This window comes from Chrysochloris asiatica, unplaced genomic scaffold, assembly GCF_000296735.1.
Source record: "Chrysochloris asiatica unplaced genomic scaffold, ChrAsi1.0 scaffold00381, whole genome shotgun sequence".
NCBI classification, from domain to species: domain Eukaryota; kingdom Metazoa; phylum Chordata; class Mammalia; order Afrosoricida; family Chrysochloridae; genus Chrysochloris; species Chrysochloris asiatica.
In genome coordinates this window covers 1,924,176-1,937,761 of record NW_006408899.1, presented here as the reverse complement: position 1 = coordinate 1,937,761, position 13,586 = coordinate 1,924,176, and the positions used below count along the sequence as shown (strand labels likewise).

The 13,586-nt window shown below is 44.5% G+C and overlaps 1 protein-coding gene across 1 annotated transcript in view; it reads left to right on the top strand.

Annotated features, from left to right (window-relative positions):
- Nucleotides 1–13,586, top strand: part of DTX4 (deltex 4, E3 ubiquitin ligase) — a 50,883-nt gene that overhangs the window by 31,445 nt on the left and 5,852 nt on the right. Inside the window, exon 7 of the mRNA XM_006876472.1 lies at nucleotides 7,536–7,697. Coding sequence (XP_006876534.1) covers nucleotides 7,536–7,697 — 162 coding nt within the window. The remainder of the gene's footprint in view (nucleotides 1–7,535; nucleotides 7,698–13,586) is intronic.

Here is a 13,586-nt window from a genome sequence, read left to right as displayed (position 1 = left end):
GGGCACCACCAGTGGTAATCCTGTGTCTTCTCAGCAGGATCAGTGCTCAGCGGGCATTGTCTCTGTCTTCTCTTTGGACCACTGACTCCACTTCGTCAATCACCATCTTGCGTGAGGTGGTCTGAAGGCCATGGACTTCTGCCCATGAAGGTTCTTAGGGGAGTGTACCATTGTCTTGACACATTGCTAGACAAGTGGGCTCAATCGATAGAGTGTGTATTCCAGTGCAAGGTCCATGGGATACACAGTCCAACCAGTGGAATTGGGCTTCCTAGACACCTTTCCTTCCGCAGGGCTTCCTGGGATCCGTTGATCTTCAATAATGATTCTTTTTCTCTAAACCATTTCAAAATGCTCCTGATAGACTCTCCAAAGGCATCAGAGCCTAATGCCACAGAATCTGGTTATTGGAAGAGCAGGCAGGCTATTGTGAAGCTTATCTTGTTCACTAACAGACAGTAGGTTGGCGATACCCCAGGAGGGCTGGTTCCCAAGGATGTGGGAGTTTCCTAGGGTGGCGGTACCAGAAATACCTCAAAAGGGCGGTGGGGTGGGGGTGGACTTTAAAGAACAGAAATGTGTTGTCTCACAGTTCTGGAGGCTAAAAGTCCAAATTGGGATCTCAGCTGTGCCAGTTCCTTCTGTGAGCCTCTCCTGGTTTCCGGTTGCTGCTGGTAATCTCTGGTAGATGATCTTCACATGCCATCTGCCTTCCCCTGTGTATCGCTCTGTGCTGTTCTGATCTGTGGAAAATTTAGGAGGGATTATTTAGGGTTAGGAACTACCCTACCCTGGTATGAGCACAACTAATTGATGAGATTGCATTGTGGAAGGAGATGACCATATTTTTCACATTTAACGTGCTTACATAAAAAGAGCTCTGGTAGCGTAGTGGTTACGAATCAGGCTATGAACCACAAGGTCAGCAGTTCGAAACTACCAGCTGTTCCGTGGGAGAAAGATGAGGCTTTCTGCTCCCGTAAAGATTTACAGCCTCGGAAACCCTGTACAGGGTCTCTATGAGTTGAAACCGACTCCACGGCACATAACAACAACAACAACAACCACAACATAAAAAGAGGCACAGACATATGTTGTGCATAGCATGTATAGGAAGCTAACATGAGGGGGTCACTTGTGTGAAATTGTTGTTGTTGTTAGGTGCCATCAAGTTGGTACCGACTCATACCGACCTTATACACAACAGAACGAAAACACTGCCCCATCCTGGGCCAACGTCACTATTGTTTTCACACTTGAGCTCATTGATGCTGCAACTTTGCCAATCCATCTCACTGGGGGTCTTCCGCTTTTTCTCTGACCCTCCACCTTACCAAACATGATATCCTTCTCCAGTGACTGGTCCCTCCTGACAATATGTCTGAAGTATGAGAGATGAAGTTTGGCCATCCTGGCCTCCAAGGAGCACTCTGGCTGCACTTCTTCCAACACAGTCTTTTGGCAGCCCATGGCACTTTCAATATTCTCCTCCAACACCATAACTCAAAAGCATCAATTCTTCTATGTCTTCTTTACTCACTGTCCAGCTTTCACATCCATATGAAGTTATTGAAAACACCATGGCTTGGGTCAGGCACACCTCAGTCCTCAAGCTGACATCTTTGCTCTTCAACACTTTAAAAAGGTCTTGTGCAGCAGAATTGCCCAATGCAATATGTCGTTTGATTTCTTGACTGCTGCTTCCATGAGTGTTGATAGTCGATCTAAAGAGAATGAAGTCCTTGACAACTTCAGTCTTTTTCTCCGTTGATAAGAATGTTGTTTATTGGTCCAGTGGTGAATATTTTTGTTTTCTTTACATTGAAATGCAATCCATACCGAAGGCTGTGCTCTTTGATTTTCATCAGTAAATGTTTTAAGTCCTCATCACTTTCAGCAAGCAAGGTTGTATTATCTGCATATTGCAGGTTGTTAATGAGTCTTCCTTCAATCCTGATGTCACGTTTTTCTTCATAGAACCCAGCTTCTCGGATTATTTGTTCAGCATACAGGTTGAATAAGTATGGTGAAAGAATAAAACCTTGTTGCACACCTTTTTAAATTTTAAACCATTCAGTGTTCCCATGTTCTTTTTGAACAACTGCTTTTTGGTCTAGGTACAGATTCCTCATGAGCACAATTAATTGTTCCAGAATACTTATACTTTGCAATGTTGTCCATAGCTTGTCATGATCCACACAATCGAAAGCCTTTGCATAGTCAATAAAGCACAAATAAACATCTCTCTGATATTCTCTGCTTTCCGCCAAGATCCATCTGACATCAGCAATGATATCCCTCATTCCACATCCTCTTCTGAATCCAGCTTGAACCTCTGGAAGTTCTCTGTCAATATATGCTTTACAGCTGTTTCTGTATTACCTTTAGTAAAACTTTACTCACATGGGATAGCAAAGAGATTGTCTGCTGATTTCCACATTCTGTTGGGTCACCTTTCTTTGGAATGGGCACAAATACTGATCTCTTCCAATCAGTCAGCCAAATAGTTGCCTTCCAAATTTCTTGGCAGAGATCAGTGAGTGCCTCCTGTACCGCCTCACTCTTTCTTGAAAGATTTCAATTTTTATTCCATCCATTCCTGGTGCCTTGTTCTTTGCCAATTCCTTCAATGCACTTGGACTTCTTCCTTCAACATCATTGGCTCTTGGTCATATGCTACCTCTAGAAAAGGTTGAACATGAACCATTTCCTTTTGGTACAGTGACTCTGCGTATTCCTTCCATCTTCTTTTGATGCTTTCTGTATCATTCAATAATTTGTCCAAAGACTCCGTCAATAACGAAAGTCAAGGCTTGAATTTTTTCTTCAGTTCCCCCAGCTTGAGAAATGCTAAGTGTGTTCTGTGTTCTTCCCTTTTGGTTGTCTGATTCCAGATCTTTTCATATTTTGTTGTAACAATTGACTTTGTTTTCTTGAGCTGACCTTTGAAATTTTCTGTTCAGCTCTTGTCCCTCCTCGTTTCTTCCATTTGCTTCAGCATCTCTACGCTGGAGAGCAAGGTTCAGTGTCTCTTCTGACATCCATTTTGATACTTCCTTTATTAAGTCTTCTTAATGACTTTTTGCTTTCTTCCTGTATGATGTTCTTGATGTCTTCCCACAACTCTTCTGGTCTATGGTCTTTAGTGTTTAATGTATGAAATCTGTTCTTCAGATGATCTCTAAATTCAGGTGGGATACATTCAAGGTCATATTTGGCTCTCATGGACTTGTTTGCGTGTAATAACGCATGCAATATTTGAGTAAAAAGATGGCATATCACTCTGCAAGAGATTATATGATGGAAGGGTAAGTTACTCTTCCCAAAGCCCAACTGATTCGTCACATGTAGCTACTCCATAATAGCAATTGAGTAGTGGTCAAACCACCTAGAACCATAGCCTAGCTAAGCTGATAAAAAATTGACAATCACATCTCTTTAGGTGATAATTCTTTTCTTACAATGTCTGAGATTTTTCTGAGTTGTTGACTGTACCAATGTTCCTTTCTTGTGCCTGGAATACCCTTCAAGTCCCTATTTTCATGAGCTCAAATACTCCTCTCTTCGCCAGGTCCAGCTTAGATTCCAAGAGAATCTGAAATTTCTCTGACATCTCCCATCTCCAAGGTCTGAATTTCCAAGATTGCTCTACTCTCCTCTTACCTTAAGGGAAAGTGTCGAGGCAGGAAAGGCAGCAGACCCAAGCTTGAATCCTGGCTTCTTATGAACTGGATGAATTCGGATATGGTTTTCATCCTTTCTACGATCTCGTTGTACACCAGAAGAATGGAGATAAAATAATACCTACTTTATTACCGGAGTCCTCGTGTGGCACTGCAGGATAATGCACTGGCCCACAAGGTCAGTTTGAATCTTAAGGTTGGTGGTTCAAACTCACCAGCTGATCCTCAGAAACCCTGTATGGGGTCGTTATAAGTCAGAACCAACTTAACAAAACTTACCAACAACAATTTTATTACTACTATTATTATTCAAATGGATTTCTCCTTTGCATTATGACCCCCTTGATCTTTATTCAGCCCATTTGACTGAAGTTTCTCAAGTGTGGGTGGGTCATGGGATCTTTGTAGAATTTCATAGAGACTTGTACATAGTGGTTTTTCCATGACTGGTGGATGATGCCAGTCTGGATCCTCTGCTTACCTACCATCTGTCTTGACCCTGAGTTGCAAGCGTCCACTGAGACCCACATTTTAAGAGGTTGTTCTGTGTTTAAAGGAGTTCCTTAGCAAGCATTTCTATTTTAATGATTGTGTTTCAGAATAATCTAATAACTCTTTGTATTTACTTCTGTGGGGCTTTAAAAACATTGCTCAGGACACTTTATTCTGCTTTGCACTAATACTTTGAAGTATGCATTTTCATTTCCTCCACCCAGAAGAGGAGGGGAAAAGGGCTCAGAGACGGAGTGATTCACCCAAGGTCAAGAAAGGGTCTCCAGCTACAGCAGAATGTGCTCGCCTCTCCGGTTCCCTGACCCCGAACTCTGTGTTACCATTTTCTTTAATTCACACACACACAAAACCCGTCTCTGTTGTCCTGAGTCCAAGCTACTGAAATGAGTATAGTTTGGACTGAAATGTCTCTCAGTAACTCCACAGAGGACCCCATCTTCCACCCCGGGGGAGGTGCTGATGTCCTGGGGAACTTTGATGGATGCCTTTTGACACACATGTTCCCACCTGTGTTTTCCTTCTCCAACCCCCTTTCCTTCTAGGGACCTGAGAGGGAGATTTGCCCTCTTCTCTCCCTACAGGAAAGACCTCCCCAGGTCCTGTTATGAAATCACAACCCTTCACATTACTGCTCTCAGAACCTCCTCACTCATTGCTCCTGGGTGCCCATGTGCTCTGGGCAGACCCACTGACCAGCAACAAATCCTTTCATCTGACTGTGCTTCAGATATATATATATATATTGTTGTTGTTAAGTGCCTTTGAGTCACTTTCAACTCATAGCGACACTGTATAGGGTTTCTGAGGAGCTACAGGTGAGTTTGGACCACCAACCTTGATATTCAAATTGACTTTGCAGTCCAACACATTAACCCGCAGTGATATATATGTATCTTATATATAATTTATTAAGATAAAAGTCCCATCTTTCTCCCTCTCGAACAGCAGACTTGTGGTTCGCAGTCCAGTGTTTATCATACGGAGCCACAGTGCTTTTATATATCTCTGGTAGCGTAGTGGTTACGAATCGGGCTGCGAACCTTAAGGTCAGCGGTTCGAAACTACCAGCCGCTCCGCGGGAGAAAGATGAGGCTTTCTACTCCCGTAAAGATTTACACCCTCGGAAACCCTGTACAGGGTCGCTATGGGTCGGACCCGACTCGATGGCACACAACAACAACAACAACAATGTTGGTATTAGTGCTGTCGAGTCAGCTCTGACTCATAGCTACCCTTTGTAGGGTAACAGAGGCTTTAAATCTTCACAGGAGCAGAAAGCTTCTGTTTTCCCGAGTGGAACCGCTGATAGATTCAAACTGCTGACCTCGTAGTTAGCAGCCAAACATGTAACACACTACACTTTCAGGGCTTTTATATATGTTGTTGTTAAAGTGTTGTTGAGTCAATTCTGACTCATAGCGACCCTGTACAGGGTTTCCGAGGAGCAGCTGGTGGGTTGGAACTGCCGATCTTGTGGTTCAAAGTCCAATGCTTATCCTACATCACCATGCCAGGAGTCCTAGGGCTTATGTATATAAATGTACGTATATATATTTGGGTGTGTGTGTGTGATTGGGTGAAAGTTCACACAGAGCTAACTAGTTTTCCATTCAACAAGTCATACACATTTTCTTTTGTGACATTGATTGTGATCACCACACTGTTAACAGCGGCCCTCCCACTTCCTCCCTTGGCTTCCGTTTCCCATCTTCTTTCTTTCTTATCCCTTTGTGCTTTCTGATCGTTATGTCTGAGCAGCTGCTGCCCTTTTGATCTCACGTGGTTGACTATTCTAAGGAGTGTGTATCTCCCTGGTGTTACTGTTCACCCTATAGGTCTGTCTGTTGTTTGTTGTGGTCTGGGGTAAGTACAGCTCCAGACTTGAAGGGTGTCTAAGTGCCCTAGTACTCAGGGGTTCTAGCAATCTCTATCAGAGCGGTAGGCATTTTTCAAAAATGATTTTGAGTTTTATTCCACATTTTTTCCCATTCTATCCAGGACCTTCTAATGTGATCCCTTTCAGAACGGTTAGCAGTGGTAGCTGGGCACCATCTAGTTCTTCCGGTCTCAGAGTCATGGAAGATTGGAATGAATAACATTCTTCCCTCCTCTTGTTATTCATGCAGACCTTACCCCCCATCCTCCTAAGCCGATTCATTTCCAGTTTTTAAGGATCATTTTTGAAAGTCACCCTCATTTTCTCCAGCAGATGTTGTTGGTGTGTGCCACGGAGTGGATTCCAACTCATGATGAGCTTGTGGGACAGAGTAGCAGTGAGACTTGGGGGTTCCTAGGCTGCTGCCATCTTTATGGGAACAGATCGCCAGGTCTTTTCTTCCAGGAAGAAGCCAGTGGGTCCCAGCTACCATTCAGTTAGCAGCCAAGTGTGTAGTCGTGGCGCCACGAGGAGGCTCCTTTCTCCAGCTCATAGTACACAGTTTCTCTTTCCAATAGCACTGGCTTCCAGACTTAAACTCAACACAGAAGTGATGAAAATACTCGTAATTCATGCCATATGCTCACACATGTATTCTCCCAGTGAATCCTTCAGACAACCAAATGAGATAGAGTCTATTATTTTCTCTGTTTAGTAAATAAGGAAACTGAGACTCAGAGAGGTTAATTAATTTGTCCAAGGTCACACAGAAGATCAGTGGCAGAGCTGGGAATCATATTCAAGCAGTTTGACTTCAGAGTTCACACTCTGATTCAGTGGGATTGCTGTGAGTCCTTACCAAGAAAACCAAACCCACTGTGGTCGATGGCTTCCAACCCTACAAGACAGAACTCCATAGGGTTTCTGAGACTGTAAAACTTTGGGGAAGCAGACTACTTCATCTTTCTCCTGTGGAGCTCCGGGTGGGTTCGAATTGCTGACCTTTTAGTTACTGGTGCCTTCTGTGGAGCCCAGGTGTCTTTATTTGTAACAAGATTCCCAAGTGATTCTGATGGGTCCATTCATTTGGTCCTTGGTTCGTTTGCTCCGGTCCCCTCCTATTATACTCCCTTTTGTTGTTGTTGTTAAGTGCCGTCAAGTTGGTTCCGATTTACAGTGCAACCCTGGGTAGCGGCTGGTGGGTTTGAACCTCTGACCTTGTCAGCAGTCCTTATCCTACAGCCCCACACCAGGACTCTATATCCCCCTTAGCATGTGGAATTGAGGTCTTGTGACTTTGAAGATTGCAGAAATAACTAAGTAATCTGACAAAGGGCAACTATGACCTGTGACTCATATTGGTCCATCTAGGACTCTTGACACTTTATTCTGAGTGTGTTTGGAGTGGGCAGGTCATGACTAAAGAGTTTTCCAACCTGCCTCTTCTGACCTTGTCTCCTCAGGATGGGAGTTTGCAGTGTCCGACCTGTAAGACCATTTATGGGGTGAAGACAGGTACTCAGCCTCCGGGGAAGATGGAGTACCACCTCATCCCTCACTCCCTGCCGGGCCACCCGGACTGCAAAACCATCCGCATCATCTACAGCATCCCGCCTGGCATTCAGGTGAGCCCACCGAAGCCCTCATCCTGGAGTTTTTACATTTAAATGTTTGCTTGTAAAATCACATTTGCATATACTGTGGAAATTCTTCTTCCCACCCTTGCCCCTCATCTACCCACTCTCCCTACCCTCTCAAACCACTCTTCTTCCTTTCTTACGCATCCTCCAAGTATCCTTTCTGCACACACAACAGAAAGATTCTATTCATTCCTCCCACTTCTACACAAAGGGCCACGTATGAGACACATTGTTCTGTACCCGCATTTTCCAGCTAACAACATACTCTGTAGAGTGTTCCACGTCAGTGTAGAGAGAGCTTCCTCATTGTTTCTTATGTTCTCAAGTCTATTCTATAAATGCACCATAATTCCCAGTCAGCCATCTTCATTTGACACAAACTCCCCTTCAAAGTTGTTACCGATTTGTACTCTCATTAATCAATTGCTGTCGAGTCAGTTCATGACCACTGCACATGCGTCAGAGTACAACTGCTCTCCATGGGATTTTTCAATGGCTGTGATCTTTCTGAAGAAGATCACCAGGACTTTCTTCTGATGTAGCTCTGTGTGGGTTCCAACAGCCAACCTTTCAGTACATACCATAGTGTTTAGCTGCTTGCATCACTCAGGACTTTTTCAGCAGTCTTTATTTAATGGACATATGGATTGCTTCCAATCTCTTGCTATAACAAAAAATGGTGTGGTGAATGACCTTGTGTGGGTGTGAGTATATCTGTAGAATGAGTTTCTGGAAGTGGAATTCCTTGGTAAAATGATATTTGTGTTTATAATGTGGTGGAAACTCCTTGGCTTTGATTTTTTTGTGGCCATTTATTTTCTACGGTGTTTCCTGGAAAAGCAGTCTCAAGAAAGAAATTTGAACAACATTCCTGATAGTAAATGCAAATATACCTCTTCCTTCACACATTGAAGCGGGTTCTACATGTCTAACTTCAAGTGCTTACTGGATTCACTGATGTAACCAATGTTTACTGGTTGATCTTCCCTCTCTGCTCCTTCCCTTTGTTTTTTTTTTTTTATTTAATCAACGTTTGAGTGTGGTGGATAATGATCCAGACATATTCCAGGTGCTGGAGGGATGATAGATAGCCAAAGAGACCAAGTCCTTGTGCCCTGGAGTCCCCATTCTACTGAGAGGAGGAAGACAATAAGAAAACAAGGCAATTCCAAATAGTGCTAAGCGCCACAGAGGAAGTGAAACTAGGACATGTGTTAGCCTGTAAAAGAATTGAATAAATATGATCAGTCCTCCAAGGATTTACCAATCAGCCAAGGGAAAACCTATATGCATCATGAATTAAGCTGTGTTATTGTTGTTAGCTACTGTCCACTTGGCTCCCACTCATGGCGACCCTATGTCCAACGTGTTGCCCAGTCCTGCATCATCTTCACGATAGGTGGCATGCTTGTGTCCTTCTGTTGCGATCTACTTTGTTTTCACTGGCTAATCTGGGGAAGTAGATTGGCAGACCTTTCTTTCTAGTCCATCCTAGTCTGGAAGCTCTGCTCAAACCTGTCTGCTATGGGTGCCCCTGCTGGTGTTTGAAATCCTGGTAGCGTAGCTTTCAGCATCATGTTCTTGTTGTTCCGTGCCATCAACTCGGTTCCGACTCATCATGACCCTTTATAGGGTTTCTGAGTAATGGACTTGTGGGCTTGAACTGCCAACCTTGCAGTTAGTAGTTTAGTGTGTATCCTACAGCACCACACCAGGACTCCCTGCCAGTATCAGAGCAAATCAGTCATGGTATGACCGACTCACAGACAGATGGTGGAATTCAGCTTTAGAGCAGAAGGAACAAAGCTTTAGTGCAATGAGAGCGGTATCATTACCGGGCTGTTGTATAGGCCCCTGTGTCTCTAGGGAGTTGTGAAGGTCAGTCAGTATCATTGAACACTCTCTACTGGAGAGGTTTCCTGTCTGCACTTGGAAGTTAAATAATGACTCCCAGTGTGGCTGTGTGGACAAAGTGGAAGACACAAGGTCTTCAAAGTCTGATGGGCCAGGAGTGCAGTTCTAGCTGGATCCCTGATTAGCTGGTGACCTTGGACAACCGCTGACCTTTTCTGAGTCTAGTGCATGTAGGGGTTTTCTAATCGCTCAGTGGGGTGCCAGAGTCCTGGTGTGGTGCTGTAAGATAAACACTGGACCATATGGTTTGTTTGAACCTCGAGGTCGGAGGTTCAAACTCATCAGTTGCTCCTCGAAAACCCTATACAGGGTTGCTATGAGTTGGAGTCTACTTAATGCCACTTAACAATAACAACAACAGCAAAATGGGATGCTTGGCACAGTGCTGAGGTGTGCGGTACCTAGTTACCATCATTATTGGAATATCATGCTTGTCATGGTAAGGAGGAGTCTGGGAATGTCAGAGGAAGGTTTTCTGGTGCAGACAACTCATGAGTTGACCCTTGGAAGACATGGAGAAATGGGGGAGAGTCTTTGTAGCTGGAGGACACAGCAGAGTTGTAAAGGAAAGTGGGGATGTTGGAGGGTATTAAGAAAGGCGAGTTTAGGGCCTGTGGTTAGTTTCTCAGTGACCTCTCTCTCGCTGAGTTGGCTGTGACTCCCCATGACCTCTGTATCACCGAACCCTGGTCCTGTAGCAGCTTTGTGATCGTTGCTGTGTTTGAGTCCATTATTCTGGTCACTGTCAGTCCTTCTCAGTGAGGGCCTTTCTCATCATTACTAACCTTCCACGACACCAGCCATGATGTCTTTTCCTAGCGATTGGTCTGTTCACAGTCAGCGAGTCAAAAACTTGCCATCTTCACTTCTAAGAAGCATTCTGGTTGTATTTCTTCTAAGACTGATTTGTCATTTTTTCTGGCAGTCCCTAGAATATTCAGTGTTCTTCACTAACACCACAGTTCAAATGCACTTGGTGCCTGTTGCTGTTGGTAAGTGCTGTTGAGTCAGTTCTGACTCCTAGTGACCCTGTATAGGGTTTCTGAGGAGCAGCTGGTGGGTGTGAACTGCCAACCTAGTGCTTGTACTACAGCACCACACCAGGACTCTGCAGTTGGGGTCTAGAACTCTCAAAGCGTCGGGGGGAAACAGTCTGTGAGGGATACAGGACCAGGCATGAGGAAAGGCTGTGGTCTGGTGGCAGAGAGCCTTGAATGCTAGTGCAGGGAGCTTGTCCTTTGGGAAGGCCAGTGTGGCCGCAGAGTACAGCATGAGACCACTGCAAGTCCAGGGCCACATCATAGGACCTGAATGAGGTCAGGGCAGAGGCAACGGGGAGAGAGGGGTAGGTGAATATAGGGCAAAGGAGACATCTGGAGTCATTTGGGGCAGTCAGTTGGGGTGACAGGAGCGTGAATGAAATGTGGAAGTCAAGAGGAAGAGGCAGTCACATGGGTGGGAAATGTGTCTGTCATTCAGTAGTGGTTCAAACTGAAGGGGATAGTTATCTATCAATCCAGGAGTCCTGGTGTGGCACTGCGAGTTAATATGCTGGATTGCAAGGTGGGTTTGAGCCAAAAGGTCGGCGGTTCAAGCTCACCAGCTGCTCCTCGGAAACCCTACAGTCACTATGAGTTGGGACTGACTTGATGGTACTTAACAACAACAACAAATCTCTCTATCACCATCTACCTATCCATCTATCTGTCTATCTATCTATCTATCTACTATCTATCTATCTATCTATCTATCTATCTATCTATCTATCTATCTATCTATCTATCTAGTGTGAATGTGTGTGTGTTTGGAGTTCTGGTATGGCATTCCTTGTCAACCTCGTACACAGTTGCTATAGCTTGAAATCAACATGATGGCACTTAATAACAACAAATCTCTCATTCTATCTATTTATCTGAAGTCCTGGTGCAGGTTAATGCGTTGGACTGCAAGGTTGGTTTGAACTGCAAAGTTGGCAGTTCATCAGTCACTCCTCAGAAACCCTATATAGGATTGCTATGGGTCAGAACCAACTTGACGGCACTTCACAACAACAACATTATCTAGGTATCTACTGTGTGTATGTGTATAGAGTTCTGGTTTGGCATTCCTTGTAAATCCGATACAGGGTTGCTATACCCTGAATTCAACTCACTGATACAATAACAACAATGTGACTATATACGGTGATGGTGGCGGCGGTGGCGGCTGCGGCGGCGGTGATAGTGGAGTCGGTTTTGACTCATGGCTACCCTGTATAGGGTTTCTGAGGCTGTAGATCTTTATAGGAGCAGAAAGCCTTTTCTTTCTCCCATGAAGCATTTGGTAGATTTGAACTGCTGACCTTGTGGTTTGGAGCCCAACTCGTAACTTACTACACTCTCTCTCTCTGTCTCTCTCTCTCTGTCTCTCTCTCTCTCTCTCTCTCTCTCTCTATATATATATATATATATATACACACACATACACACAGAGGAGATTCGAAACGTTCATAGAAAGTTGGAATTAAAAGACAATGAATTATTTCCATGAACTTTTGGAAGCGCCCTTGTATATCTCCCTGAGTGCACAAAAGGTTTGTGGTTTGAAGTTAGCCAGAAGCTCTGTAGAAGAAAGTCCTGGTGATCTGCTTCCCCAAGGACACAGCTTCTGAAAATCCTCTGGAGTGCAATTCTACTCTAAACCACGTGGGATCACCATGAACTGGAGTCCACTCAAGGGCAACTGGTTTGGTTTTGGTTTTAGAACAGAAAGAAATAGGCAAATATTGGGTCAGCGGATTCTGAGAAGCTGTGTGCTTTCCAGTCACCAGAATGAGGAAGCAGGATGCAGTTGGGCATGAAGGTACCTCAGACTGTAGTGGCAGATGCTGGCGCTCCTCTAGGAATCCCCAGTTGGTGACAAGGGATGCAGCTCCCAGCTGTCACCACACTTGCTGTAGAAAAGTCCCCTGGGGGCCTGTAGCAGGAGACTCAGAGTCACATGGCAGGAGGCTCCAGGGAGCACAAGGACGGGGGGGCTCAGCCCTCACTGCTGAGAATGATCCCCTGGAGGGAAGTCCAGCTCAGCTGAGGCTGAGTCGTGACGGCCTTGCTCAGGCACAGGGAGCACACAGCTCTGCTGGATTGACCACAAAACCAGCCAGTCTCTGGCTGAGAGGAGCTGAGGAGCTGGGGTTGGACTGAGACTTTCAGGTTGGGAGCCAGACTTAGAAACAGCCCTGACCTTGGGAACGCTGTGCATTTTGTACCAGTTTTATCTGAACATGAAATTCAGAGCCGTCAAGCAGACACTGTTGTCCCTTCTACTTTCCTTCTCTTAGACTTTTATCATGCCATTCAGTTTGCCAGATCCTACGTCATCTTGGATCATGTTTTTGTGTTGTTGTTGTTTTATTTTTTAACAAAAATTATAGAATTACTCATCATTTAGGGACCATTACCCATAATGAGAGAAAATGAAACCATCTCTGTTCTCAGGCACTTTTGTCATTCATCATTCAGCCATTTACTGACTCATTTGTTTAATTGTCCCAGATGTAGTTATTGATCATCTGTGTAAGTGCTTATGTCAGGAGCTGCATGGAGTTATTAATACTACATTTGGTTTTATCTAGAAGTGGTTTTTAAACAGGCCTCTACAGATCCTGAGAAAACTCACGGATATTCAGAAATTGTAGGCATACGTTTGTGTGTATGGAAACATAAGTGCGTTGTTAACGGGAGAAACTTCTTTGCTGTTTTTTAGTTTCTTAAAGGGACTAGGAGGTGTTGTTGTTGTTAGGTGCTGTTGAGTTGGTTCCAACTCATAGTGACCCTGTGCCCAACAGAAGGAAACACTGCCCAGTCCAGTCCTCCCAATTGTAGAGCCCATTGCTGCTGCCACTGTGCCAATCCATCTCCTAGAGGGTCTTCCTTTTGTTCCTGACCCTCTACTTTACCTTGCATGATGTCCTTCTCCAGG